The sequence below is a fragment of the Chenopodium album genome, chromosome 6, assembly GCF_948465745.1.
Source record: "Chenopodium album chromosome 6, dcCheAlbu1.1, whole genome shotgun sequence".
Taxonomy (NCBI): domain Eukaryota; kingdom Viridiplantae; phylum Streptophyta; class Magnoliopsida; order Caryophyllales; family Amaranthaceae; genus Chenopodium; species Chenopodium album.
This window is the reverse complement of record NC_137839.1, coordinates 77501896-77528061: the sequence shown is the minus strand read 5'-3', so window position 1 is coordinate 77528061 and position 26166 is coordinate 77501896. Positions and strand designations below refer to the sequence as shown.

General features: G+C 34.1%; 2 protein-coding genes and 1 long non-coding RNA gene across 3 annotated transcripts; 2 read left to right on the top strand and 1 right to left on the bottom strand.

The window, feature by feature from the left end:
* Window positions 1-5052: 5052 nt before the first annotated feature.
* On the bottom strand, window positions 5053-6075 carry LOC145635393 (uncharacterized). The gene is made up of 2 exons (XR_014113838.1): window positions 5634-6075; window positions 5053-5381 (listed from the first exon to the last, which is right to left on the bottom strand). It is a non-coding gene; the product is annotated as an uncharacterized LOC145635393 (long non-coding RNA).
* Window positions 6076-11598: 5523 nt separating this feature from the next.
* Window positions 11599-14924, top strand: LOC145637334 (uncharacterized). Its single transcript, XM_081688794.1, has 4 exons — window positions 11599-12159; window positions 12817-14041; window positions 14348-14816; window positions 14903-14924. The coding sequence occupies exons 1-4, from the start codon at window positions 11599-11601 to the stop codon at window positions 14922-14924; spliced, it is 2277 nt and encodes a 758-aa protein (XP_081544920.1).
* A 4535-nt stretch (window positions 14925-19459) lies between these two features.
* On the top strand, window positions 19460-25555 carry LOC145636438 (uncharacterized). The gene is made up of 3 exons (XM_081688000.1): window positions 19460-20202; window positions 20788-21778; window positions 24701-25555. Exons 1-3 carry the CDS (start codon window positions 19628-19630, stop codon window positions 25040-25042), a joined length of 1908 nt encoding a protein of 635 aa, XP_081544126.1. The 5' UTR covers window positions 19460-19627; the 3' UTR covers window positions 25043-25555.
* The last annotated feature ends 611 nt before the right edge of the window (window positions 25556-26166 follow it).

Sequence of the window (26166 nt, the reverse complement as noted above, 5' to 3'; positions counted from 1 at the left end):
TAAAATAAATTACAACTTTCAATCAATATCGTATGAATTTGTTAATTTTTACATTGGTAAAGTATTTTTAAATTAAAAAGTTCATTCTTCCTCAGTTTTACAAATATTGCAACACTTTTCCCAACATATTTTTTTTTTTAATCATATAACTTGTAATTTCAATAACATAATAAGTGACCATTATTATTTTATGCATAGTAGATTGAGATTATATATAATACCATCTTACTAATATTGACGAAAATTATGCATTAGTATGACATGTATAATGTCAAATAAACAAAATTCCTATGGGATACCCTTTCGTGGAAACTCGATCATAGTTAGTTTGTATGGACGTTTTTTTTCCTCAAAAACGAATTATTACTTTTGCGGAAAATGATTTGATAAAATATAAGCCTACCTAACATTTACTTCAAAAAAAAATCATATTGTATTTCATGATCGAAAAATAAGTAAATAACTTTAGTCTCTTTTTTATTTTTTTGTATACCCGAGCAAATATAATTAGTAGTGTGACTCAACTTTGCATTGTGAGTTGTGACCTCAAAGGGTTAAGATAAGTTCCCTATAAACTTCACCAAACTTGGTTGGTACTATGTACTCGATGAATCAGTCCTATACAAAGTATGCTATTCTGTAAAAAAAATTCTATAAGTTATGGAACATCTAGTTATTTACGAAATTGCGGTTAAACAAAATGTATTTGTAATCAACAATATATAATAAATACATCATCTTAGCTAAGAAGCCTATTATTTCAACAATTTGTTAATTGAAATTATGAAGATACATTTAAGGGTATGGAGAAAATTCAACAGTCTTAAATAAATTAAGAATTTAAGTAGTACGTTACTGTTTATAACGGGGTACAAAAGTAAAGTGTTTGACAACAAAAGGTAAACATATATAGAATATTAGACTATTAGTCATACAATGTAGACAATTATTAATACAAAGAAAATGACTAAAGAATTCATAGGACTTTTCTCCAAAAAAAAAAAAAAACATAGGACTTTAAAAATGAGTTGTCTTTTTCTTCTAGATGAACTTTAGAAAATTAGAGTGGACAAGGAAAAATTGTGGAATTATAACAAAACATTGATGTTATTAGTCTTATTACTTCACCATTTTTCATGTGCCAAAGTCTCTATATATTCGTAATAATTCTTGCCTTTTCTTGACAGAGTATAATTCGCATGACTTCGCTAAGTCTCACTGATTCATTAAGTGTATTACCAAATGTTTAGTAATCCTTTTTCTTTCAAAAAAAAAATGTTTAGTAATTCTTTAATACAAAGATCCTTCTTGAATCAAATTAATGGTCTTATTAAAAGCATTTACGTAGTATATTAGTTTTATTCACGATGATAATATATGATTATTACGTATAATAATGTATACTATAGAATAATTTTTATTTAAAGGATCATGAGTAGGTTTTATTTACAACGCACTTGTTTGTTTTCAAGATAGTGTTTTTACATTATAACATGGCAAGTATGTTGTTGAGATGACTACTAGTTATACTATAATTGTAGTATTCATAGTCATACAATCATACTAATTATTTCAAATTTAGTAATAAGGAATACATATATCTACAAAGTATATACGAAGTATATGTTTATAATAATCCGAAATTTTTTACTACATATTTGATTTTGCTGACGTTCGTGGCAAACATGAAATCTTTGTAGTTATGTCATGGAAAACCCCTTATTATATTGCTAGAACTCATTTGCACACACACAAAAAAAAAAAAAAAAAAAAAAAAAAAAAAAGAAGAAGAAGAAGGTAAAACTATATGTATAATTAGAGGTGTCAATTCAGATACTTAGATCGAAAAATTTGGTGTGATTGAGTCGGGTCTATTTCAAAGGTTGATCAAATCAGTTTTTAACTATAAATATAAGATGTGGCAGAGTATTGACTTCAACAAAGTGAAGAATTTTCAATCGCAACATTCTTGTTATTGCCATTACGATTGCATGAGGGTGTTAGAGATATCAGAAAATATATTTGTGCGTAGATATCATTAAGAGACTAATATTATTTAGGTTTATTATGTGAAGGTAATATTCAGTGATCAATATATCATTAGATATATGGTTATATTAGTATATCTTCTAGGAATATTATTATTTCCTATCTTAAGAACTTAGGTTTTGTATAAATACTCTAATGAATACAGTAATAATCAAGCAATACAAATTCATTCTATTATCTCTTTCACCCCAAATTTGTCAGATATCTACAATTCTAACTAACGCTAGTATTATTTTTAACTGAGTGCATAATTAACCTATTTTTACTACTGTACTATTCTATACTACTATAAAGTCTCTAATAAGTTAGTACGTACATGGTAATAATGGTATGATATTGATGTGTAAAGGAAATAATAAATGAAAGTTGTCGGTCCAATAATATCTCTTAGTTATATATTCGATTTATGCAGGAAACATGATGACTTAATACGTATGATTGGTACAGTAATTTCTAATTAGTAATAAGTCGAAAGCAACTAATGACAATCAATTAATCATTGATAGTTGCCGTTATGCTGTACTTGTCTTGCTTACCAATAAGGCAACTCATGCACATTTGTCTTAACCAAAAAGAACATTTGTCTTACTCTGCTCATTATAAACGCATTTGCATAATATGGAGTATAATACTATTTTTTATTTTTTTGGTGTTTAATCCGGTTCACCCCTTAGGCTAATTCGGAATCGGAGATCAGTTGTGGGTGGTTAGGTTTCAATCCTCTCCCAATTGTTTTTGCGGGGGATCGAACACAGGTCTTCCCTATCAAGTGTAGTCTAAATCACCACTACACCAACATTTAATTGGTGGAGTATAATACTACGTAATCTTACATGTTAACAATTTTTTTTTGTTTTCATTAAAATCGTTTTAAAATTTAAAAGTTACACCTACAGTTTATTTACTTACTCTCCTAATTTATTACATATACTTAATGAAAATATTGACATTCTACTACGTGGGATGATTTAAATGAGATGCTTTGCACAAGACAATTGTTGAATTAATTAGAAAACTTTAAACTCTTACAATGTGTTTGGAAATTGAATTTGGTTAACTAAAAATTTATATAGTAGAGATATGTAGAAAAACAAGAATAAAAAATTAAAGTTTTTAACTGTTAGATTGTTTGATAAACAAATACAAAGTATATTATACAAATTACTAATCGAGTAAAAGTAAAAACTTTGAAAAACTATAAAGACCTTACAATAACAATTTCCACAAGTTTTGTTTTGTACCCCTTAAAAAAATGATAACACAAACATGATAAATTTAAGAAATCTAACACATTGTTACTCCCTATGTTCCTTAAAAAGTGTCTTATTCGACAGACGAGGACACGTTGTGAAGAATTCGGTTAAATAGAAATATAGAATACATGTTTTTTCCCAATTTTTTTAAAAGAGCCCAATGGTTAAGAAAGTCCAAAGGCCAAATTATATGGGCCATTGACCTTACTCATAGTTTTGGAGAAGAGGGTAGGAATATGACCCATCTTATTTTGGGCTAACCCAAAAGCAACAAAGTAGTAAATCCGACTTATTAGTCTTTGAGCTGAACAGTCCTAACTCCTAAAGCCCACTTTCCTTTTCTTTTTCTCTTCTGTAACAAAATTTGTGTAATCTATATGTAAAATTATGTACACATCCTTTGCCCATTTTGCTGCTATTTTAGAATAAGAAATACAATCATTAAAATTACTTGTTTTGTAATACTAAAACATCAACATTCTGATACATAATATGATAATAGTCAGAAAGAACATAACAAAATAAAGGAGGACTATTGTCTTATTATTGAAAAATTCACGCAAAATCAAAATACTATAGTTACTATTAATGTATTAAAAGCATTTGTAGATCCTATAATTGCTCACTGGAGTAAACATCTATGTTGAACCGGGAAATAAGATACGGGGATTGGCGGATCTGATATTTTCACCTTAGATTCGTCCGCCTTTATTTTTGTAAATTGATCAACAACTTTGCAGCTTGAAGCTTGTTCATCACAAGTAGCATGTTTAGAAATCAAAAAGCATCTAAACAAGTTCATAAATAAAGCCATAAGAAAACCTTAACACATACACCGCGTTAATCAATGTTACTACGGAGTATGAATGTAGTGAGAATGATAAGAAATTTAACCTACTTATATGGAGAAATTAAATAAAGCTTAAGGGTGTGTTTATTGGGAGTCTTGTGGAGAGTCTTGAGTAAGTCTTACCAATAATCTTGCTTGAAATTTGGAGGAGTCTTGAAGTGAGTCTTTAAAAACCAAACTCTACTCAAGACTCACTTGGCATATAAAATAATTTTATAAAATAAATAGATTTATAAAATTAATGTTAGTATTTAGGAAGGTAAGTGAGTCTGGAGTGAGTCTTGGGATAATGTGTGAAAATGGAGAGAGTCTTGTGTAAGTTTGAATAATAAAAAAGTAATTAAAAACTAGTGGAAAGCTGATATGGCAGAGTCTGGAGTCTTAATCAGAGTCTGGGGATAAACTTACCCTAATTGGTTTATTTCTGACTTTGAGTTTTATGGGTGTATATATAAGGGTGAGACACTATACAGGCTGAAAAAGTATACACGATCTTGATGTTGAATTTTCCAAACGACGAGGAAAATCGACAAAGAAACGTTAGATCTAATAATTGAGTGTTGATCATTTCTAGATGGCTTAAACTTAGGGGTTCAAACTTACAAATGTCCAACTTTCACTCATCCAATGCCTACATATTTAGGAGAATATGAGGATATGATCATTTTGACAATTAATCCTCTTTTTTTTTTTTTTTCTTTTTTTTCTTTTTTTTTTTTTTATTTTTTTTTTTATAAGAATTTAAAAAATTAAAAAATAAAATCCAAAGGGTGAGAATTGATCTCCTCAAATTGGAAAGAAAGCTCTAACCACTTGAGCTATCCCTCACTTTCAATTAAGCTTAAAGTTAATACTACGTATATAGAGTAACATGATATCGATATCAATCTCTCATTCGTGTGATAATTAATGCGTAAAACTCCCTTAATTTGATTATGGATCAATACATTTAAAGAGAGAAAGTGATCATAGTAATTTAACAAATTTTACATTTTGATAGTACATAAGCCGGTACAATACACGATTACAAAGTATATAATACTAGTTATCTCGTCGAATATTACAATATTAAAGTGATCTATCAACGTGTGCCATTGATTTGGTTGCTATTTAGCACACCATCTACAAACAATTATTAGGCACAACTCTTAATAATGTAAAATCTAACATTAATAACCATTCCTTATAATTTTAAGCACTGATCATTTATGTCACTTTCTCAACTTCTCCTGCACAATGGTAGAAGGATATAATAGTCTAAAGATAATGATAGAGTATCTAACATATTCTTGGGCCTTAACTATCAACTTAAGCTCTGATACTATGTTTATGGATCATTTCAACTAAAGGCTTAAGCTGATGGTTGGGGCCTAGAAATATGTTATATACTCTAACAGATAAACTCATGGACCATTTTCCTAAGCTAGACAGTTAGAGAGATACGAGTATTATTTCTCGAAAGAAAAAGTTTCAATTAATACCGCTAGATTTGATGATTTTGCCCACCTTTAAGACGAGTTTCATTATAACTCTCCAAAGGCGGGCCTTGCCTCTCTCAATGACTCTCCATATAACGACCTTTGATCAATCATGTGTACGAGCACTATCACAAGCGAGAAAATCTAGCACCAACAGGAAAATATGACATAGCAATAGGAGCTGAGGATCTTTTGATTTCGGAATTGCTCTTTGACTTGGATTTTTTGTGGCTTGCTTCTTCACAATCAACTTGATTTTTGAAACAACAAAACAACCTAGAAAATAAAGCCATTTTTGCAAAATTGTAATCTTGGTCAAAAGAATGAAATGGTTAGTAGTATTTATATAATAAGGAGGAGTGATGAGCACGAATAGGCTGACCATTCAAACCCCCGAAACTTCCTAATATATTAATGTATGTTGAAGTGCCTAATAATCTATGATATTAGGTCCTAATCAACTAAAAAATATATACTTGGCCTCCAAGCCAAAGCATATATACTTGAAAAGTCTTTTATTCTTAAATTAAAATTCATGAATCATGCATGCATGACACCGACGTTGTGATGTGAAGTCTTTTTAAGAGACAAATCTTTTGACTATGTTATTGATTGGGCTAAATTGTTGAATCCTTTAACAAATAACAAAAATTAACGTTTTTTTTAATTGAGGTTAGCTCATCAACCAGTCCTTAATTATAAAGTACGGAGTACGAACTACTAAGTATACCTCACGATTTCCTACATACAATTGAAGTTCTTATTAACAAGCTTTTCTAAACAATAATAGGTATAGAATTTGACTTTATACATATATAAAAAAAAAGGTATAGGTTGTTAGCAGGTTCTAGTGTACTATGTCACATATTGAGTGTTCCTACGATTGAAGCTTTCCTAATTACTACGGTAGTGTATTTTGTGAGACCTTGGACAAGTAGAGGACCAACTCAATCAAAAGTTTAAGCTGGTGCGAATTAATTCCACTTTGAAGGAGGGGCGGATGAGATTCGAACCCATGACTTTTGTGTCAAGCTGGCTCCGATATCATGTTAGTGGACCATCTCAACCAAAAGCTTAAACTGATGGTTGAGGCCCAGGAATATGTTTTATACTCTATCAAAACGTAATCTATTAAGGGCCTATTCTGATGAACTAAACTGAAATAAACTGAATTGTATATTTTATGAGAGAAGGAAGTTAGGAATTGAACTGAACTGAATTGATTGGACCTGAATTGAACTGAAATGAATATTTTATGAGAAAAGGAAATTAGGAACTGAACAAAACTCAACTGATTGGAGCTGAACTAAACTGAAAATAAGCTAAAGATAACAGGCCCTAAGTATGTTTGATTCCAGCACGATTTGCATGCAATGCAATCCAAATATATGAATTTAAAATAATATCAAATAATAGACAATACGTTATACGTATAATCACTCGAATGGATTGGTTTGTTGAAACTCATTATAGCCAACTTGTGAGTGTACCGCATTGGAGAAAGAGGGAGAGGTAGTTCCACTAGGTAGATGAGTCACTTCTACTATTGTCAATTAGTTTTAGGGCCTGTTCACATTTACTGAACTGAACTGAACTGAAATAATTGGAGCTGAACTGAACTGAACTGAACTGAACTAATTGGAGCTGAACTGAACTGAACTGAACTGATTGGAACTGAATTGAACTGAACTGAACTGAATTGAGCTGAAATGAATATTTTATGAGAGAGAGAAATTAAGAGTGAACTGAACTGAACTGATTGGAGCTGAACTGAACTGAAATTAAGTAAATGTGAACGGGCCCTTAATATGAAATCTCTTAAGCCTTGTTTGTGGACCAAACACTATTTATCAATTTTGCCTCAAGAAAAAGTAATAATAATATATAATATATAGATTATCTTATATCTCTAAAATCTATCAATTTCTATAAAAACTAAATACTCAAACTAAATATATTTAGAGTTTTATTATATAAGGTGCGAAAAGTAATTTCCTCCAAACAACAAAATAAATATCTCAAAATTTTTCAAAAATCCTTCTCCACTACAATACCCACAAGACCATAGTACTCTACTAATATGCCCTACACTTATTATCATTCATAGATCAATAGAGAGAAAATCTTGCTTCGACGGGAAAATAAGGCACCACAATCGGCGGCGCCGAGGATCTCTTCGTCTTGATCTCGGAGATGTTCTTTGATTCATTAGTTTTAGCATGGCTTGCTACTTCTTCACAAGCAACCTGGTATTTGGAAGTTGGGAAGCAACCAAACAAGCCAAAAAATGAAGACATTTTCAAGAATATATTTCTTAATAGCAAGGATAAATTATTGTACATATATATTGCTTTTATTTTATTTTAAGGTGTATTTATAATTGGATGAGTTAGAGCGTTACTAAGAGAAAAATGAGTAATTGAAAGCCTTGCTCACCAAGTCCAATATGCATGCATTTAGACCATTAAATATGGTAATTATCTTTCTATTCCTTATATTTTTTTTATGCAAATCTATCTATTCCTTATTGAGTACAAAGATAATGAAAATATATAAATGTATGATGTGCATTGGATGGAAAATTAATTGACTTAATGCGAGAGGTTTCTATGGGTAATAATTCGATTTGGACCCATAAAAGGCCCACTAATAGGTCTATATATAAGAATACGTTATAAGAATGTAAAAAAAAAAATGGATTAATGGTAGTTACAAGCATATCGTACGACTTATTATATGTTTTCAAATCGACTTTCATGACCCTATGCATTATCTCCATGCCCTTACTCCCCATTTTTCTTAAGGCAACAAATAAATATAGTGTATAAGCTAAATTAAGCTCTGTTCTCTTTATCATATTCTTATTACTTATTCTTATCGTAATTAGACCAAAATTATATCACATGTATATGATGTATTGTCTTCTTAATTCGTATCTGTTTGCTTATTATCATATACGGAGTATATATTTAGTTTGTATCGATTATTTATGTAAGCAGGTTTATGTACCGAGTATTACATAACTCTCTCTCTCTCAAAACGGTACAGCATAACAATTTTATCATTAGTTCATTACACTATAAAAGGCCTGATATTATTACATACAAGTATATAGAGTAACAATTAACAAAACCGTAGCAATAAGAAAATTATTGATGCTAAAAAATGTAATACTTCTAATACTCTAGCCAATTAAAGAAACGTCATGGGTCACCATGTAAGGAGAGCTTCAAATCATATATTATACTTCATAATTCATATGCACCTAAATATATAAGCTATGTGATGATGCAACAATTAAGATGGAAAAATGTTGCCTTATTTTAAAAACACTCGCTAAGGTGTCAAAACATATTTAATTTACCCAAAACTATATGATATCTCTAAACGCCTCAAAATTGTTAAAAAATTGCTCATCATAAGAGAGAAAATCTTGCTCCCACCGGAAAATAAGACACCACAATCGGCGTTGAAGATCTCTTGATCTCGGAGTTGCTCTTGGACTCGTCGCTAGTTTTGGCTTGGCTTGCTGATGCTTCTTCACAAGCAACTTGGTGTGTGGAAGTTGGGAAGCAACTAAACAACCTAGAAAATGAAGGCATTTTCAATAATATTTTTGTTGCAATTAAGTAGTGTTTTAATACGGAGTATGAGATAGCTTAACAAAGTAATTAGTAAGAAAAGGAGGATATGTTGTTGCAAATGATACCTATGTTTCAATTTTCAAGTTTATATATAGAGATGTTGAGGAAAGGTAATTTAGGAATACGTGGGGACCAAGAATAAAAGATTGTGGCATGATGCATGTATATATGTTGAATTGTTGAATTGCGTAGAAATTTCTTGGAAAATAAACGAATATTTCAAAAATAGTAACATGAAAAGTGTGATGTTATACAACCAATCATATGATTCCACTCGGTTAAGATGACTAAGTCTTGATGCTCTTGAAGTTGACCTGGATAAGTCAAATTTCAACCTCAAACAAAGTTGGTGAATCATGAAATAGAAGGGCCGGCTGAAATAAAAGTAGTCCAACAATTATCATATGAAATTTTGTTACGAGTATTTTTTTTTTTGTTTTGGGAGTTATTAGGGGTACAATTGGTGTAAAATAAAAGTTTTTTTTTTTTTTTAGTTATGCCCCCAAATTTGCTTGGTTTCTAAGTTGCGCCCATACTTTTTCTAATGTCTAAGTTGTGCCCTCAACCTAACTAATTTTTTATTAACAATAACCTTTGACGTTAACAATAATAACTTTTTTTTTAATTTTATTTTCTGATTTTTTAATTTTTTTTAAAGCGTTAAACCAATTCGAACTAACGGGACACATGTCAAATTAATAACGTCACGACACCATTGTTGATAAAATGATTTAACTTTCGTTAACGGAAATGACTGTCAAAGGGTATTGTTGATAAAATATCGTGACGTGAATGACACATCTTATAACTTTGAAAAAGCATGAGTACAGGTTAGAAATTCAATAACTTGGGGGTATAGTTTAGAAAAACCCAAAAATTTTTAAACACCAATCTTTTTAGTGACAGAAAAGGAATCTTATTTTGAACTAGGTCATCCTCTTTTTTCTTTCCCTTGTACACCAGATGTACCCCTAGCTTTCCCAAATTATCATGTACTCCGTATGTTATAGATTGCACAATCGTATCAATCGAGTAATAAACAAATAATGTAATTTTAAGTATAATATACAAAAAATCAAAATTTGGACGTTCTATCCCATATTTTGAATATAGCTACTTGTATTAAGTTTTAGCCAATTTAATTTTATAATTCAATATTAGAAAAAAGGTTAGTACTCAAAAAGAACGGAAGGTGCACTAATGCACTATATTTTATTTCAAACTATATATGATTATGTTTGTTGTAGCATGTAATGGTTCAACTATCAGCAATCTAGTGGGCTACAAATGCCTACAATGCACACATCAGTTAGTACTAGTAATGGGTTGAGCAATGACAAGGAATTGGTTTCTAGTTATATGGATTTGTTAAAATGGCTTTAAATTTAGATAAAGGTTTTCTTAGAGCCCAACCCAGTACATATTAGGTTTTCTTGTAGCCCAGCCCAGTACTATTTCCACGTATTGCCATGTAGGAGAGCGTTATATTATATTATTATGTAGGCACGTATGTGTGCTTAATGTAAAAGCTTTATAATCGATAATGTTGCACATTATATATAAGAACACGCGATATGGTGTCTATACACTTAATTTGCATGAAAGATATATATCTCTACACGATTAAACACCTAGAAATTGTTGGAACATCACTCATCATCATAAGCAAGATAATCTTGCTTCCACGAGAAAATAAGGCACCACAATTGGCACCGAAGATCTCTTGATCTCAGAGTTGCTCTTGGACTCACTAGTTTTCTTTAGGCTTGCTGATGCTTCTTCACAAGCAACTTGATGGGTGGAAGTTGAGAAGCAACTAAACAAGCTAGAAAATAGTGAAGGCATTTTATTGGGAATATTATATTTTAGGAAATTATATGATAATATTTAGTTGCTATATTTTGTGCCTAGAATATAATCTTTTGAGATCTTGGTGATATTTCCTAATTTTATCACATTAGGGAAACCTTGTATTATATATTGGCTATGGTCGTATCAATGGGAATCAAGTGATTGAGTTTATTCAATTTATCATATTCTCTCTACAATTTAGCATGGTATCAAGAGCAGGTTGAATTTTTTTTCCCACAATGGTCGGAGACACGTCTCCATTATTGTCACTTCATTATCTCGATATTACAACCAATAAACCGTTGTCCCTTGAGTTGCAAGGTCAACCTAGGAATTGTTTAACTTCTACCCAACTCAAAGCTACCAATTTCAATGATAAATCAGATAAAATTTGCAACAAAAGCTGCCATGTGGTGGCCAATTGTGATTTTCATGCATTCCCTCCACTACAAACACATCACAATACCATATACATGGCCGAGCACCATCCAGACCCACGAAATTTGATTCGTGCTAATGTCGTTTCAAGTACTACAGTTGAGACAATAACAAGATTGTTTGGTAATGTTCATATGCCCGAAAATTGTTTGAAAGGAAAATTTGATGTTACCTCTTGGATCATTGACACAGGGGCAACTCATCATGTTACCGGAGACAAATCTTGGTTATTTGATACGCAGGGTTTTGAGTGTCCTGTTGGTCTTCCCAATGGTGACACCGTATTGGCTTCTTTAATTGGTTCTGTTCGTTTGTCGGACAAGCTCACCCTAACCGGGGTTCTTTATGTTCCTAATTTGAGTTGTAATTTGCTTTATGTGTCCCAAATTACAGATGAGCTTAATTGTACTGTCCAATTTAACTCTTATATGTGTGTTGTACAGGATCAAACGAAGGAGTTGATTGGAACGGGAGCTAGGAGAGACGGACTATATTATTTTAGTAATTCAGATTCGGTGAATCATGTTGATGTGGGTGAAGCTAGGTCGACCTTGGAGTTGTGGCATCGTCGAATGGGTCATCCCTCTGAAAAAGTGGTTTAGTTACTTCCTCATGTCAGTGGAAATAAACATAATCTTGCTAAAGGGTGTGAGGTATGTATGCGTGCTAAACATCCTAGAGATAAATTTCCTTTAAGTGATGGTAGAGCTTCTAGGATTTTTGAGAAAATACATTGTGATTTGTGGGGTCCGTATCGACATGTCTCATCATGCGGAGCTCGTTATTTTTTGACTATCGTTGATGATTATTCCCGAGCTGTTTGGATTTACTTGTTGGTTGATAAAACTGAGGTGTTTCGAATGTTTTTAGCATTTGTTGCAATGGTTGATAGGCAATTTTCTCAAAATATTAAAGTTGTGCAAAGTGATAATGGTACGGAATTTAATTGCTTGCATGATTATTTTAGTGCTACCGGTATTGTTTTCCAAGCCTCTTGTGTGGGGACTCCTCAACAAAATGGGAGGGTTGAGAGAAAACACAAACACATTCTTGAAGTTGGGAGAGCTTTGAGGTTTCAAGCCAATTTGCCTATTTATTTTTGGGGGGAGTGTGTCCTTGCCGCTGCTCATCTAATTAATCGCACACCCACTCCCTTGTTACAAAATAAAACTCCATTTGAAATTTTGTTCAACAAACCACCTTTGTTTGATGCTCTTCGTACTTTTGGATGTCTTTGTTTTGCTCATAATCAGAAAACAAATGGGGACAAGTTTGCCAGTCGGAGTAGGAAATGTATCTTTGTGGGATATCCCTTTGGGAAGAAAGGATGGAGATTGTATGATCTTGATTCAAAAGTTTTTTTTGTGTCACGAGACGTGAAGTTTGTTGAAGGGGTGTTTCCGTTTAGTTCCCCGGAAGATGTAAATATAACTTCTCCAATTTCTGATAATAATGATGACATACATGAGGATTTTTTGGGATATGACAGTGAGTTTGAATTGGGTGTTAATGGAGGTATGTATGTCGAGCAACAGGCAGCTCAGACCTTCGAACAGTCTGCCCCCAACACAGTGCCCACTGCCACCCCGCAGCCTTCACACGCGGGTGCACCTGCGGCTGAGCAGACTGCTCCAGCTTCCCCCGCAGCAATTCCTACGGGCGCAGGGTATACTCCTCAGCCATTGAACCCAGCTGCTGCCTCAAGCGCCGGAATTCCAGCGACAGCTGGGTCTCGTATTCAGCCCGACAGCAGCAACACAGAGGCCGAGCAGCAATTTGATACCTCCAAGCAGCCTCAACCGGAGGTGTTAGGTAAAGGTCATCGTGTGAAAATTCCATCAGTCAAGTTGCGTGATTATGTGACACATTCTGTTTTTGCTAATAGTCCGTCTTCTTCCTCTCCGTCATCCAATACTCCTTCAGGTACGCCTTATCCTTTGGCACACTATATAAATTGTGACATGTTTTCTGTAAATTATCGCAAATTTCTTGCAGCTGTTGTTTTGGGAAAGGATCCAAAATCTTTTAGAGAAGCCATGAAATCTGAAGGTTGGCGACGTTCTATGAAAGAAGAAATAAGGGCTTTGGAGGATAATGGGACTTGGACATTAGAGCATCTTCCTCCCGGTAAGAAAGCTCTAGGTTGTCAATGGGTGTACAAGACGAAATTTTTGTCTAATGGTGAAGTTGAGCGTCTAAAGTCTCGATTGGTTGTTTTTGGTAATCATCAACGAGAAGGCATTGATTATGGTGAGACCTTTGCTCCGGTTGCAAAAATGACTACTATTCGTGCTTTTCTTGCTATAGCAGTTTCAAAAAACTGGGAAATTCAGCAGATGGATGTTCATAATGCTTTCCTACATGGTGATCTAGAAGAGGAAGTGTACATGAAATTACCCCCAGGTTTTGAGAGCTCGGATTCAAGTTTGGTGTGTCGTTTGCGAAAGTCTTTGTATGGGTTGAAACAAGCTCCGAGATGTTGGTTTGAAAAACTCACTACGGCCCTAAAAGGGTACGGTTTTATTCAGTCTTACTCTGATTATTCTCTTTTCACATACACTAAAGGCAACGTTCAGATTAATGTCTTAGTTTATGTTGATGATCTTATTATTTCTGGGAATGATTCCGCTGCATTAAATGTGTTCAAAGCTTATCTTGGTGATTGTTTCAAGATGAAGGATCTTGGTCCTTTGAAATATTTTTTGGGCATTGAAGTTGCTCGTAGTAAATCAGGTTTGTTTTTGTGTCAACGAAAATACACCTTGGATATTGTTTCTGAAGCAGGGCTATTAGGTGCGAAACCAAGTGGTTTTCCGATTGAGAAGAACCACAAGCTAAGTCTTGCTAGTGGTGAGTTATTTGAGAATCCTGAGTCTTATCGTAGACTGGTAGGGCGATTGATTTATCTCTCGGTGACTAGACCGGATTTGGCATATTCGGTTCATATTCTTTCACAGTTTATGCACGAGCCACGGGTTGAGCATTGGGAAGCAGCTCTCAGGGTGGTGCGTTATTTAAAAGGTACCCCAGGACAGGGTATTTTGTTGAGTGCAGATAGTGACTTGACTTTGCAGGGATGGTGTGATTCAGATTGGGCGGCATGTCCTCTTACTCGTCGTTCGTTGACAGGTTGGCTTGTGTTCCTTGGTAAATCACCTATTTCTTGGAAGACCAAGAAACAACCCACAGTTGCCACATCCTCTTCTGAGGCTGAGTATCGTTGCATGTCTTCACCCACACATGAGTTGAAATGGTTGAAGGCCTTGCTTTTGAGTTTGGGTGTTGAACACCCTAAGGCGATCAAGTTGTTTTGTGATAATCAATCTGCTTTATATATAGCTCGAAATCCAGTTTTTCATGAACGTACGAAGCACATTGAGATTGATTGTCACATTGTTCGTGATGCCATTACAGAGGGCTTAATTGATCCTTCTTATGTTTCCACTAAGGAACAACTTGCAGACATTTTCACTAAGGCGCTTGGGAAGTCTCAGTTTGATCATCTTCTTTCCAAGTTGGGCATTTACAATCCCCATGCTCCAACTTGAGGGGGGGTATTGGGAATATTATATTTTAGGAAATTATATGATAATATTTAGTTGCTATATTTTGTGCCTAGAATATAATCTTTTGAGATCTTGGTGATATTTCCTAATTTTATCACATTAGGGAAACCTTGTATTATATATTGGCTATGGCCGTATCAATGGGAATCAAGTGATTGAGTTTATTCAATTTATCATATTCTCTCTACAATTTAGCAATTTTCAAATATATTGTGTACATTGCAAGTAGTGTTTATATAAGCTAGCTTGACAAATTAGCAAGAAAAGAAAAATGATAAGTAAATTGTTGCAAATATGCTTTGATTTTCAAGTTTATAAATAGACGTTGAGTAAAGGTAAATTTAGGCATACCAATGATGACAAGTAAAAAAGTTTATGTCATATTGCATGCATGTATGTTAGTTCAAGTATTGAATTAGGTGGAAATTTTTAGGAGCATTACTCCAAAAATAGTAATATGAAAGTGTGATGCAAAATAACCAATCATGTAATTCCACTCGGTTAAATGTAGTAAAACATAAAACACTAAAACAATAAGGAAATTTTGAGATAAAATTTCATATTTTGGACGTCTTATTGCATGTTATCTATATTATACTCAGGATTCTTTGACCAACTACTCGTATATTAATCGGGTATAATTTGTGGATTTAACAGTATTTTGTAAAATAAATACATACGATTAAAAACAGTTGTCATATGAAATTTTTTTTATATTTCTTCAAAAAGTTAAATGTGTGTGTTGAAGACTCTACACACAAGCGAGTCACATTTTTTTTTTTATAGAGTATCATATTTAGGACGTTTATCCTAAAATAATTACTTCCTTCGTTTTTTAATACTCCGTACTACGTATGTGCATTGTGGAAAAAAACATTATTATACGTGGTATATGAAGTATAAATAATGGTATTCTTAAAGCCCAGCCCAGTACATATTTGTTATTAGGCCCACCATTATAAGTCCAAATAGGGCCAGCCATTTCAAAAGTAGAGTCACATTTATTTTTATATTTTTTTTGACATACATTTTGAGTTAATTTCAACACAGATGTTTGACTTGATTTTACATTTTAATCTCATACTCGTACTAATGTAAATCATGAAATTTTCATATCCGGATACTAATTGCTAAAACAATCTATAAGATTTACTAACATAATTTTTTTTTATTTATTTTTATTTATTTATTTATTTATTATTTTATTTTTTTTTTTTTTTTGTGTATATAAGTACGTACCAATAGACGATTAATTTTTCATATTATTTTTGATTTCATGCCTTTGTAATTGTTTTATACCTAAAATAAGTAGTACTTCATAGTTCATACCATTTGAAGAAAAGAAGGATATAACTACCTTTGAGGCTTTGATATATACACAATATAAAGTACATACATACTAAATAATTTAAAATTTTGCATCATTTATTGGTTAATATTTAAAAAATCAATGCTAATAAGCAAACTTTTATGGGATAAGTTTCAACATAAAGAGTACATATATTTACAAACTATATAAAACCTTGGGGTATTGAAGTTATACATTAACAGACATGAAAATTAAAATGATACGTGTAGAGAGACACGATACACGCGTGTTGTTATTTTGTGAAATTGCATATTGTAAGAGTAAGCAATTGAAAGAGTGAAATAAGGAGAATGGGTTTATAGTGTAAGCATAGTAGGGAGTGAAATTGGTAATAGGGGAGAAATGGTCTAGGTAATCAGAGACAAATAACCCTGTTTTAAACTTTGGCTCTTTTTGGCTTTGGTTACCATTCCACCTGACAAACCCCTTCTTCCTCCTCACCTTTCCTTTTCCTTTTCTTTTCAAAGGTTTTGGCCTCTTTCTCTTGCTCCCTCCTTTCAATTATTTTTCTACACTCGTTTTAAACAAACTTTTTTTGGGAATTTAACTACTCAACAAACTTATGTTATTTCACTTGTTTTGTGTGCACTAAATCATTGATGATACAGGAAGCTAAGTTTATAATCGTGCCAAGTAATAGCTCATCATTCCGGCTATTTTGAATATATTAGTCATATATAACATTACGTGAAAACAAAATAACAAATCTAATGATATCTCACATGATCATATATACGGAGTACCTTTTTTTTGTATATATTAATGTAAATTTTTAGAACAATGAAAAATATAACAAACTCTTTAACTGAAATGGAGTGTTATTCATTAGAACTTATCTTGTTTGATTATATTTGAGACCTTCTTTTTAGAGGACAATTTACAGGTTATTTTGCACGAGTTTGACCTGATGAGATTATTTTGCTTTAGATTATCTCAATTCTTCGGTCAAACTTTACGTAATTGAAAAGTTCACATCAAGTGATTCTGTACGTACATCTTTGAAAGAGGGTAAATCAAGACACAATAGAACAATGTTTTAATTAATAAAAAGAGAGTAGCAAAAAATTATAAATATTGTTGGTTAAAGAAATCATCCGGAGGAAATTTTAATAAATTGCAATTATTTTAAATATTTTGAGGTGTAACAAATATTAAGAGTACATATTCTACAAGAGAAATTATTTATGTTCTTCAATCTTTCAAAGTTTGAAATAATTGCACTTTATTAAAATTCTTTCAACTAATTTGGTTGATGAAAATTGTATTAAATGATAAAGAAGTGTAAACAATTAAAGTACAATGGAAAATTAACATATATAATTATGTTTTCATCATAATCTAATTATTAACCTCGTTGAATAGTTTTGTTCTTAATTAATACTAACCTAAGCTTGATAAACACATAGAAGCAAAGGCGTACCGCACACATACAAGTTGTTAATGTATCGAAGGGTACCCTTCTTCTAATCGTTATTATTAATGAACAAATAGGCTAAGACGTACACTCACAAGCAAGTTGTTAGGTGTATCGAAGGGTATCCATTATCTAATCGTTATTAATGAACAATATAAATTTCCACAAAACATAAAAGCTCAAATTAGTGTGTAATTAATTGTACAGTTATATATTCATATTCGCTTATAATATTCTCAATAAATTAGATCTCGTTTTGATTAGACTTTAAACCTTTTATTAGTTTAGTTGAGACTCCAAAAATATCTATAATAAATTTTCAATTCAATTATTATTATTTTTTTTGGAATTATTGTTTCACATTCTTTTTGAGGCCAATTGTTTCACATTTCAATATAAATAATTAAATGTTACTCCTATTTGATAAACTATTATCGGAATTTTTCTTTTTTTTTTTTTATGATTTTTTATTTTCAATAAATTAAAAAATTAAAATAAAGCGATGTCAAACAAGCTCTTAGTAGTTAACTCTATCTTTCGATAATTGAATTTAAATGTCTACTATTTATCAAAACCAAAAATAATTAAAAAAAAAAAATTATAAAAGTCCATATGAAACTAAAAATATGCTAACCTTAAAAACGGCAAACAAATCACTTTTTCCTTATTCCTCTAGACTCTAGTTTACAAAATCTCTAAAAAATATGTATAACTAAAAAAATAACATAAAAAATAAAATAAAATAAAATAAAATAAAATAAAAGAAAGAAATCCAAAAAGAAAAATAAAAAGAGACAAATAAAATCCAAGACGTCCGTATTTGATATTCTCACATCCTCAACAAAAGACGCGCTCTCTCTCTCTCCCTCTCCCTCTCTTGTAGTGGTGGGCATGGGCCGTGCCGGGCCTGCCGTGGGCCGTGCCTAGGCGGGCCATGAACAGTGTCGTGCCGGGCCGTGCCGGCCCACGGTGGAGGCGGGCCGTGCCGTGCCGTGCCGGCCTTCAAGCTTCCCCTGTCCACGGCACGGCACGGCCCACCGTGCCGGTCGTGCCGTGCCGGGCCGCCCGTCGTGCCGGCCCACGGCTTACCCTTTTTTCTTTTTTTTTTTTTTAAAAAAAATTAAAAAAAACTTTAATAAAACTTGAATTTTTTTTATGAAAGAAAAAATTGAATTGAATAATTATACAATTTAATATTTGAATTTAATAATTATTAAATTTTTTATGGAGTTAAGTTATATTAAATATTGTTTAAATTATATTAATATTTATTGTTCATTCATAATTTAAGTGCAGCCGTTTATAGCCGTTAGCCCGCGGGCCGTGCCTGCGGGCCATGCACGCGGGCCGTGCCACGGGCCATTTCACGGGCTCGTGCCGTGCTGGGCCATTTTTGGGTTTTTTTTAAACGCAGCCCGCACGAGGCACGAGGGGCGTGCCGTCGTGCCGGGCCGGGCCTGCCTTCGGGCCGTGCCGTGCCGGGCCATCCTCGTGCCGTGCCCGGGCCGCCCGCGTGCTAACCCGGCCCATGCCCAGCTCTACTCTCTTGTTCTTCCATTCTGTCCTTGCGTGTTGTCCACTTCTCTCTCTACACTCTCTTCCCCTTTCTCTTTCTCTCTCCTCTTGAAATTACCAAACTACCCTCATCTCCCCTTTATCACCTCCTTCTTCCTCCCCTTCTCCACCCCCTAACCATTCTCACTCACTCCTCTCCAATGTCGAAACCACCACCTCACCCTTCATCAGCCCAGGCCCAGGCCCAGCCCATTAACCCAGCTTCCTACTCCCACAGCCCAGCCCACTACGCCGTCGCACTCCACGACCACCCCACCCTAACCCGCCTCCTCTCAACCCTCCCCAAACTCGCTGACCCGACCCGAGTCACCTCGGAATCCGACTCACTCCTCCAAGAAAAACTCTCCGATCAGATCTCCTCCCTCCTCGACCGCCGCGACGATATCCCCTTCCGTGACACTCCCCTCCACCTCGCTGTCCGCTTAAACGACGCCGTCTCCGCTCAACTCCTCGCCTCCGCCGGCGCTGACGTGTCACTTCAAAACTCCTCCGGGTGGAACCCTCTTCAGGATGCCGTGTGTCGCCGGAAACTTGAAATTGCTAGGATTCTTGTTCAGCATCATCATCTTGCTGCTTGGGCTAAGTGGCGCCGTCGTCTCCCGAGGTTACTTGCTGTTCTTAGGAGAATGAGGGATTTTTATTTGGAGATTCAATTTCATTTTGAATCCTCTTTTGTTCCTTTTATTGGCAAAATTGCCCCCTCTGATACTTACCGGTAATTCCATCACTATTCCTCGATTCTACATTTTAGTTGCACCACCCGGGCATTATTGTCACGTTACACCCCGGGTCATAAAATTACACCCTCTCACATTCTTTCCGTAAGTACGGAGTATAATGTATTCCATGTTAAATTTAAATGGTATCGACCAAAAATGTCATGAATTGTGTAGTGGAAAGTAACTAGAGTCAATCTACATTTTTACCATGTTAGATTTTAAAATCTATTTTAATCGACATTTCTATAAACAATGCAATTATGCAAGACTTTATGAAGTTTGGTGGAAAATAATTTTGAATTTTTGAAAATTTAAGGTTCAATTTCATCTCGTTACAAAAAAGTACTGAATATAAATTTCAAATTTTTTAATTTTTAATTTTATATAATCAATCAAATTTAGCTTAAGTTTCGTCCTAATTACAGGTTTGCAACATTTAAGTTTTTTAATTACTCAACGTTCAACTGAACCAGCATTAAGTTACAATTAATTAACTAATTAATTAGATAATTGATTGCATTAATCTTTAAAATTTCATAAAGATTGTACTAATAACGCTAAATTAATGTTGATAATGACAGAATATGGAAGCGCGACGGAAACTTACGCGCCGACACAACACTCGCCGGATTCGACGGAATGAAAATCCAACGAGCTGATCAAAGCTTCCTCTTCCTCGGCGATGGAGACCCTGAAAAGGACATTCCAGAAGGTTCTCTTATCGTTCTCAACCGCGACGACGGCAAAATTTTCGACGCTTTTGAAAACGCCGGATCACCGATGACGGATGATGATGTGGCGGCGTTTTGTTCTCAAACAAGCGTTTACCGACCGGGAATGGACGTCACTAAGGCGGAGCTAATTCCCCGCACAAATTGGCGTCGGCAAGAGAAGATTGAAAGCGTCGGAGAATGGAAGGCGAAGGTTTTCGACGTACAGAATGTAGTGTTTAGTTTTAGGTCGAGGAAAGTAAGTTCTAGAGATGAACAAGTTCTGCCATTAGAGCTTGATGAAGAAGATGATTTTCTTGTGGCAGAGAATTTTGAGTTGAATTTTGATGATAAGAGGAGGCATAGTAGTTTTGTTAAGGAGGAGAGAGAGTGGGTGTCGGTTGGGAGGAAAAGCGTCGATATTAATTTCGCGCCGTCGTCTAAGGTGGCGGAGAGGCGGCGAGGTTCGAGTGTCAATGAGGCGTCGAGGATAGCGGTATTGGAGAGGGGGCGAGGTTCGAGTGTTAATGAAGCGTCGAGGATACCGGTAATGGAGAGGGGGCGAGGTTCGAGTGTAAATGAGGCGTCGAGGATTCCGGTGGTGCCGGAGAGGCGGCGAGCTTCATCAGTGAATGAGGGGTCGAGGATACCGGTAGTGGCGGCATCCTCGGCTGAGGTGAAGACAAAGGAGAAAGAGTATGTGAAGAGTTTGCGGCCGACGGTGTGGCTGACGGATGATTTTCCGTTGAAGACGGAGGAGGTGTTGCCGTTGCTTGATATATTGGCTAATAAGGTTAAGGCTGTGAGGAGGTTGCGGGAGTTGCTCACTACCAAGTTTCCACCAGGGTCATTTCCTGTTAAGGTAAGGGCATTTTTGGCATTTTACAATAATTTTACCTAATTTTTAAACTTTTGTTAGTTTTTATTGTTGGTATTTCTTGCTTGCTTTATCAATTTTCATAAATTAAATTAATTAATGTGGATTTGATTTATTGATGATTGGGAAATATTGGGGTTGTCAAGTTTTGTCAGTGTCATGTCATGTGTTACTGGGAAATGGTATTTTTATTGATTCTACACTTCAATTGCTCAATTGTGACAATTGATTTCAATTTATTTTGCTAGGTTTTCTTGCTTTAACTTTTCTTAAAACCTAAAAGAAATGATAAATCATCTCTGAAATTTGCATTGTTTGATATTTGGGTATATCAAGTGGTGTGTATGATGTGTCGTGTTTTCGAACTAAATAGAGGTGCAAGTTTGTAGCAACCTAACAAACAAGCTCGAGATTGAAGCAAATGTAACTACCTCGGATTTTGATCAATTGGTTTATAGTCTAGTTAAAAATTGTGGGTTTTCACTTTCCAAGTTTCCTCCAGGATTGGGATTCCCCTTGTTCGACGGATGGTTGGTAATGCGTGAAGGGAAAATTAAGGTTGTTTTTGTAGGTTATTATTCTTCTACCTTAGGTGTTATAATTTGAAGATACGATTTATAGATAGATAGAACTCTACAGGGAACTTTTAAGTATTTACTGTAATTCTTAACCTAAATTTTCTTAGTTTCATTGCTTACTAGTTTTCCTTGTTTTGTTCATAAAGAGCTTACTAGTATAGATTTATTGATACTTGGGAAATGTCAAATGTGGGGTTGCAAGGTTTCCTCCTTGTTCTGTTACAGTAAAGATGAAGGGCAGTGGGGGTATTTTACCCTGTTCATAGTACCTGATGGCTGATATAGTGATATTTAACTTTGTTCTTTTTTTGGCTACTAGTCTTACTTTGCTTTATTCACCAGATATTTTAATTTTTATTGAAAAATGGGAAGAGTGGGGTGCCAAAATCTTTCCTTTAAAACAAAAGGGCATTTTTGGCATTTCACTCAATTATTATCCAATATACAACTATATACAGTATACTTTTTAACTTCATTCAATTACCACTGCTAGTCTTGTTTGCTTTGGGAGTATAAGTATCAATGTCCATAATACTTTTATTTTTTTTGTAATCCAAATGAGGTTACAAGGAATCAATGAGTCCATAATACTTCGTATAATACAACGATTATATAATAGATATTATGACTTTATTAGTATTAAAAGATATTTTTCATAAAATGTGAAATTTGGAGGGTATTTTGGACATGTTACATAATTCCTACTTGATAATTTGACTATACTCTTTATTTGCTAGTGTTGGTTTGCTTTATCTATAGAAATAGTATATAGATTTATTGATAATTGGGAAATGTGGGATAGTTTTGAGGCTTTTTAGGGTAAAATTGAAGTTTGGAACTTTTTACAATATTTGGAGTGTTGAGATTTGGGAGAATGAATATTGGTGGGGGTGTGTGTGTGGATGAATTGATATAGAAGGATCAAAACAATGCTTTCCAAATGGGTCCACTTGATCCGATGTTTTTGTCTTGGAAATGTGACCGTTTGATTTTGAATTTTACCTAAACAAAATAAAAAAATAAAAAATATTAAAGTATAATTAAGGAATTTATTTTGTAGGACCATTGTTTTTTTAATGTCGGACTTGGGTCACCCTTAAGCATGTGGGTCACCCCTTAAGTATGTGGGGCCATCCATTGTTAATTGTACTTAGTGTGTTGTGATTATTGAGATGGAGTGAAATAGTCTACCAAAATTAAGGAATGATGTGGGCATGTGGCATTCTCTATAGTAATTATTTGTACAACCAATGTAGATTATGTCTTTTTATGAGAGATTGGTTTTCAAGGTATTCCAGGTTGTTGGTGTATTGGGGGGTTTGTATGACTTGTGAGAGGAGTTGTCTTCATCATCAAGCTGGATCTAGGGGAATTGAGTGCATCAGACTTTAATGATTTGCGTGATGCTTTTGAAACATTTAAAATAGTACTCTGTATTTTTTAATAATATGGTACTCGGACTCTTCATTTTACTAAAATCTTGCAAACATTGTTAAGAAGCAAAATTTGGCGTTTAGACTCTAGAGACCATAGTTTTCTTTTGTCCCGGTGTTGATGAAGCCTGCCCATCTTGATTTTGGGCAGTGAAATACTATCTTTTAGGGTGTGGCCTGGCCGGAATGCATTTTTGTCTTAGGCGGTTTGGCCTGCTATTGCTAGATTTGGGAGGTAGATTTCCAGCCTTGTACAAATGACTAGAACAGGTTGGCATCTGGGCCATTTTGGGTGTGGCTCGGCCAACTCTTAGCTATAACTATTGTGGATCCAGACCAGTTATTATGGAATCTATCATAACTGGAATTAATCATAAATTTATAACTATGTGTCAAAGTGAAAAACCGGTTGTGAACAGCTTATTAATATGAACTGCAATGGTTTCTGACAGTTTAGTTGATCTGATTCAAAACTTGGCTGTGAACAGCTTGAGATGCTATGAATATTGAATAATGGAAATGAATCTAGTTTGTTTCAGTATGTCATTTGTGTATGTAAAGCGATCAAACTACATTCTGCTGTCAATCCTGTCATACTGCAACAAGTAACTCATTTTCGGAAGGATGGGAGTTTTTAGGTCACGAATTGTGATCATGTACCTAATTTCTCTTTTATTTGCTTTAAATTAAAGACTCGGAACTTTATAGCTCACGGATGTTATGAATCTTAATGTGATGAATTTCTTCTTTTGGTTTCTTTCTTGGTGGTACCAATCTCAACAACCAAGTATGCATCTTTGCTGTATAAATCTAGTGGTCCTGTATTGTTTCTGCCATCTGTATAATTATTGCTACCACTCTGAATTAATGCATGCAATGTTGTCTTGATGACGCAGATTGCAATCCCTGTGGTTCCAACTGTGAGAGTAGTGATTACATTTTCTAAATTCGTCGAGTTGCAACCAACCGAGTCTTTCTACACTCCGTTGTCAAGTCCCAGATTCTTGAGCAACGGAAATAGTGCTTCCGAAGAGGGAGAAAATCGCACCACACCTGCATCTTCAACTTCTTCGTGGCTAAGACGAAGTAACAGCAGTCGATCATCTAACAAGACGCAGCAGTGTCCTGAGGCATTGATTTCAGACCCATTTGCAATTCCCAGCGGATACAGCTGGGAAAGTATTGATAGTAAAAACCGTAAAATGAAAAAATCTAAATCAGTTAGGAAAGCAAAGTAGATAGGCAAGTACAGAATTGTAGTGTAGTTGCTAATTTTGCTTTCCAATTCTTCCTCTTTGTTGTCCAAGTTGCATTACTTGCATACGTTGTAGATATAACAAATATTTATCAGCCATAGGCTGCAGAGAATGAGAGCAATGAAAGAAACACGAATTCTACGGCCCAAGCACGTCTCTTGAATTTACATCCATTTCATCCTTGGACGTAAAAATTTATGCAATTGCTCACTCTATTCTTTGGGTGTGCTGAACATCGAAGGCTCAAAGCTACTCTTTCGTTAGATGCTAATCTTAGTTGGCGCAATCAACCATGAAGTACTTTAACCGGAGTAGGTTTTGTATAAATTCCTCTAGCACATCCATGATAAAGACGAGCAGTCTATTATTTGTGAGATCGTCTCATGTAAGACTTTGCACTAAAAAAAAATTGTCATATGTTAAACTTCGTACTGAACAGGGTATCCAGCTATCTAAAAGCGTTCAAAGGTTGAAAATTTGTTCCAAAATATTGTACTTGGGAGTAAAATGCAATATCTTTCCAAAAAAAAAAAAAAAAATACTGCTGAATTTAGCTTTGAATATCTGGAGCTCTCGATTTCCCTTTCAATGAAGTGATTCTCTCTTTGTATCTTTTTCTTTTTGCTTTTTCTTTGCAGGATTCATGTTAAATTCTGTTTTTAACATTCTTATGACCTTGGAATATAAAAAAATAAAATAAAAATATTGGAATATGAATTTTAAATCTGATTCTTAAATAGAAATACCAAACCTTAACTACATCCAGGATGTCACATTAATTCAGCAAGCTAAGGAAAGGGTAACTGTTTTAACGGGTGAATAATCAGTCTCAAGGAAAGAGACCTTGTATCCTATGAACTTGGGGTTGCCATATACCAAGTATGATTTAATTATAACTTTAATGATAAATTTAATGCTAATTTTCTTTCGGTCACTATCTTATATCACTTCACATGTTACAATATTGATGATTAAAATTGTAAGTCAGTTTGTTACGTGTATTTAAAAACAAAGTAAGTATATAACAGTGCAGATTCAATATTACAAGAAACGACTTATATGAATTAGTTTTGGGTGGCTAATGAGTTGGTTCTTTCCTTTAGTGG

Coding starts and splice junctions, on each gene's coding strand:
- LOC145637334 (XM_081688794.1), top strand. CDS start 11,599: ATGGCCGAGCACCATCCAGACCCACGAAATTTGATTCGTGCTAATGTC. Junction 12,160..12,816: donor GTCATCCCTCTGAAAAAGTG/GTTTAGTTACTT, acceptor GCTCATAATCAG/AAAACAAATGGGGACAAGTT. Junction 14,817..14,902: donor CCCACACATGAGTTGAAATG/GTTGAAGGCCTT, acceptor CTTTATATATAG/CTCGAAATCCAGTTTTTCAT.
- LOC145636438 (XM_081688000.1), top strand. CDS start 19,628: ATGTCGAAACCACCACCTCACCCTTCATCAGCCCAGGCCCAGGCCCAG. Junction 20,203..20,787: donor GCCCCCTCTGATACTTACCG/GTAATTCCATCA, acceptor TGATAATGACAG/AATATGGAAGCGCGACGGAA. Junction 21,779..24,700: donor CAGGGTCATTTCCTGTTAAG/GTAAGGGCATTT, acceptor TTGATGACGCAG/ATTGCAATCCCTGTGGTTCC.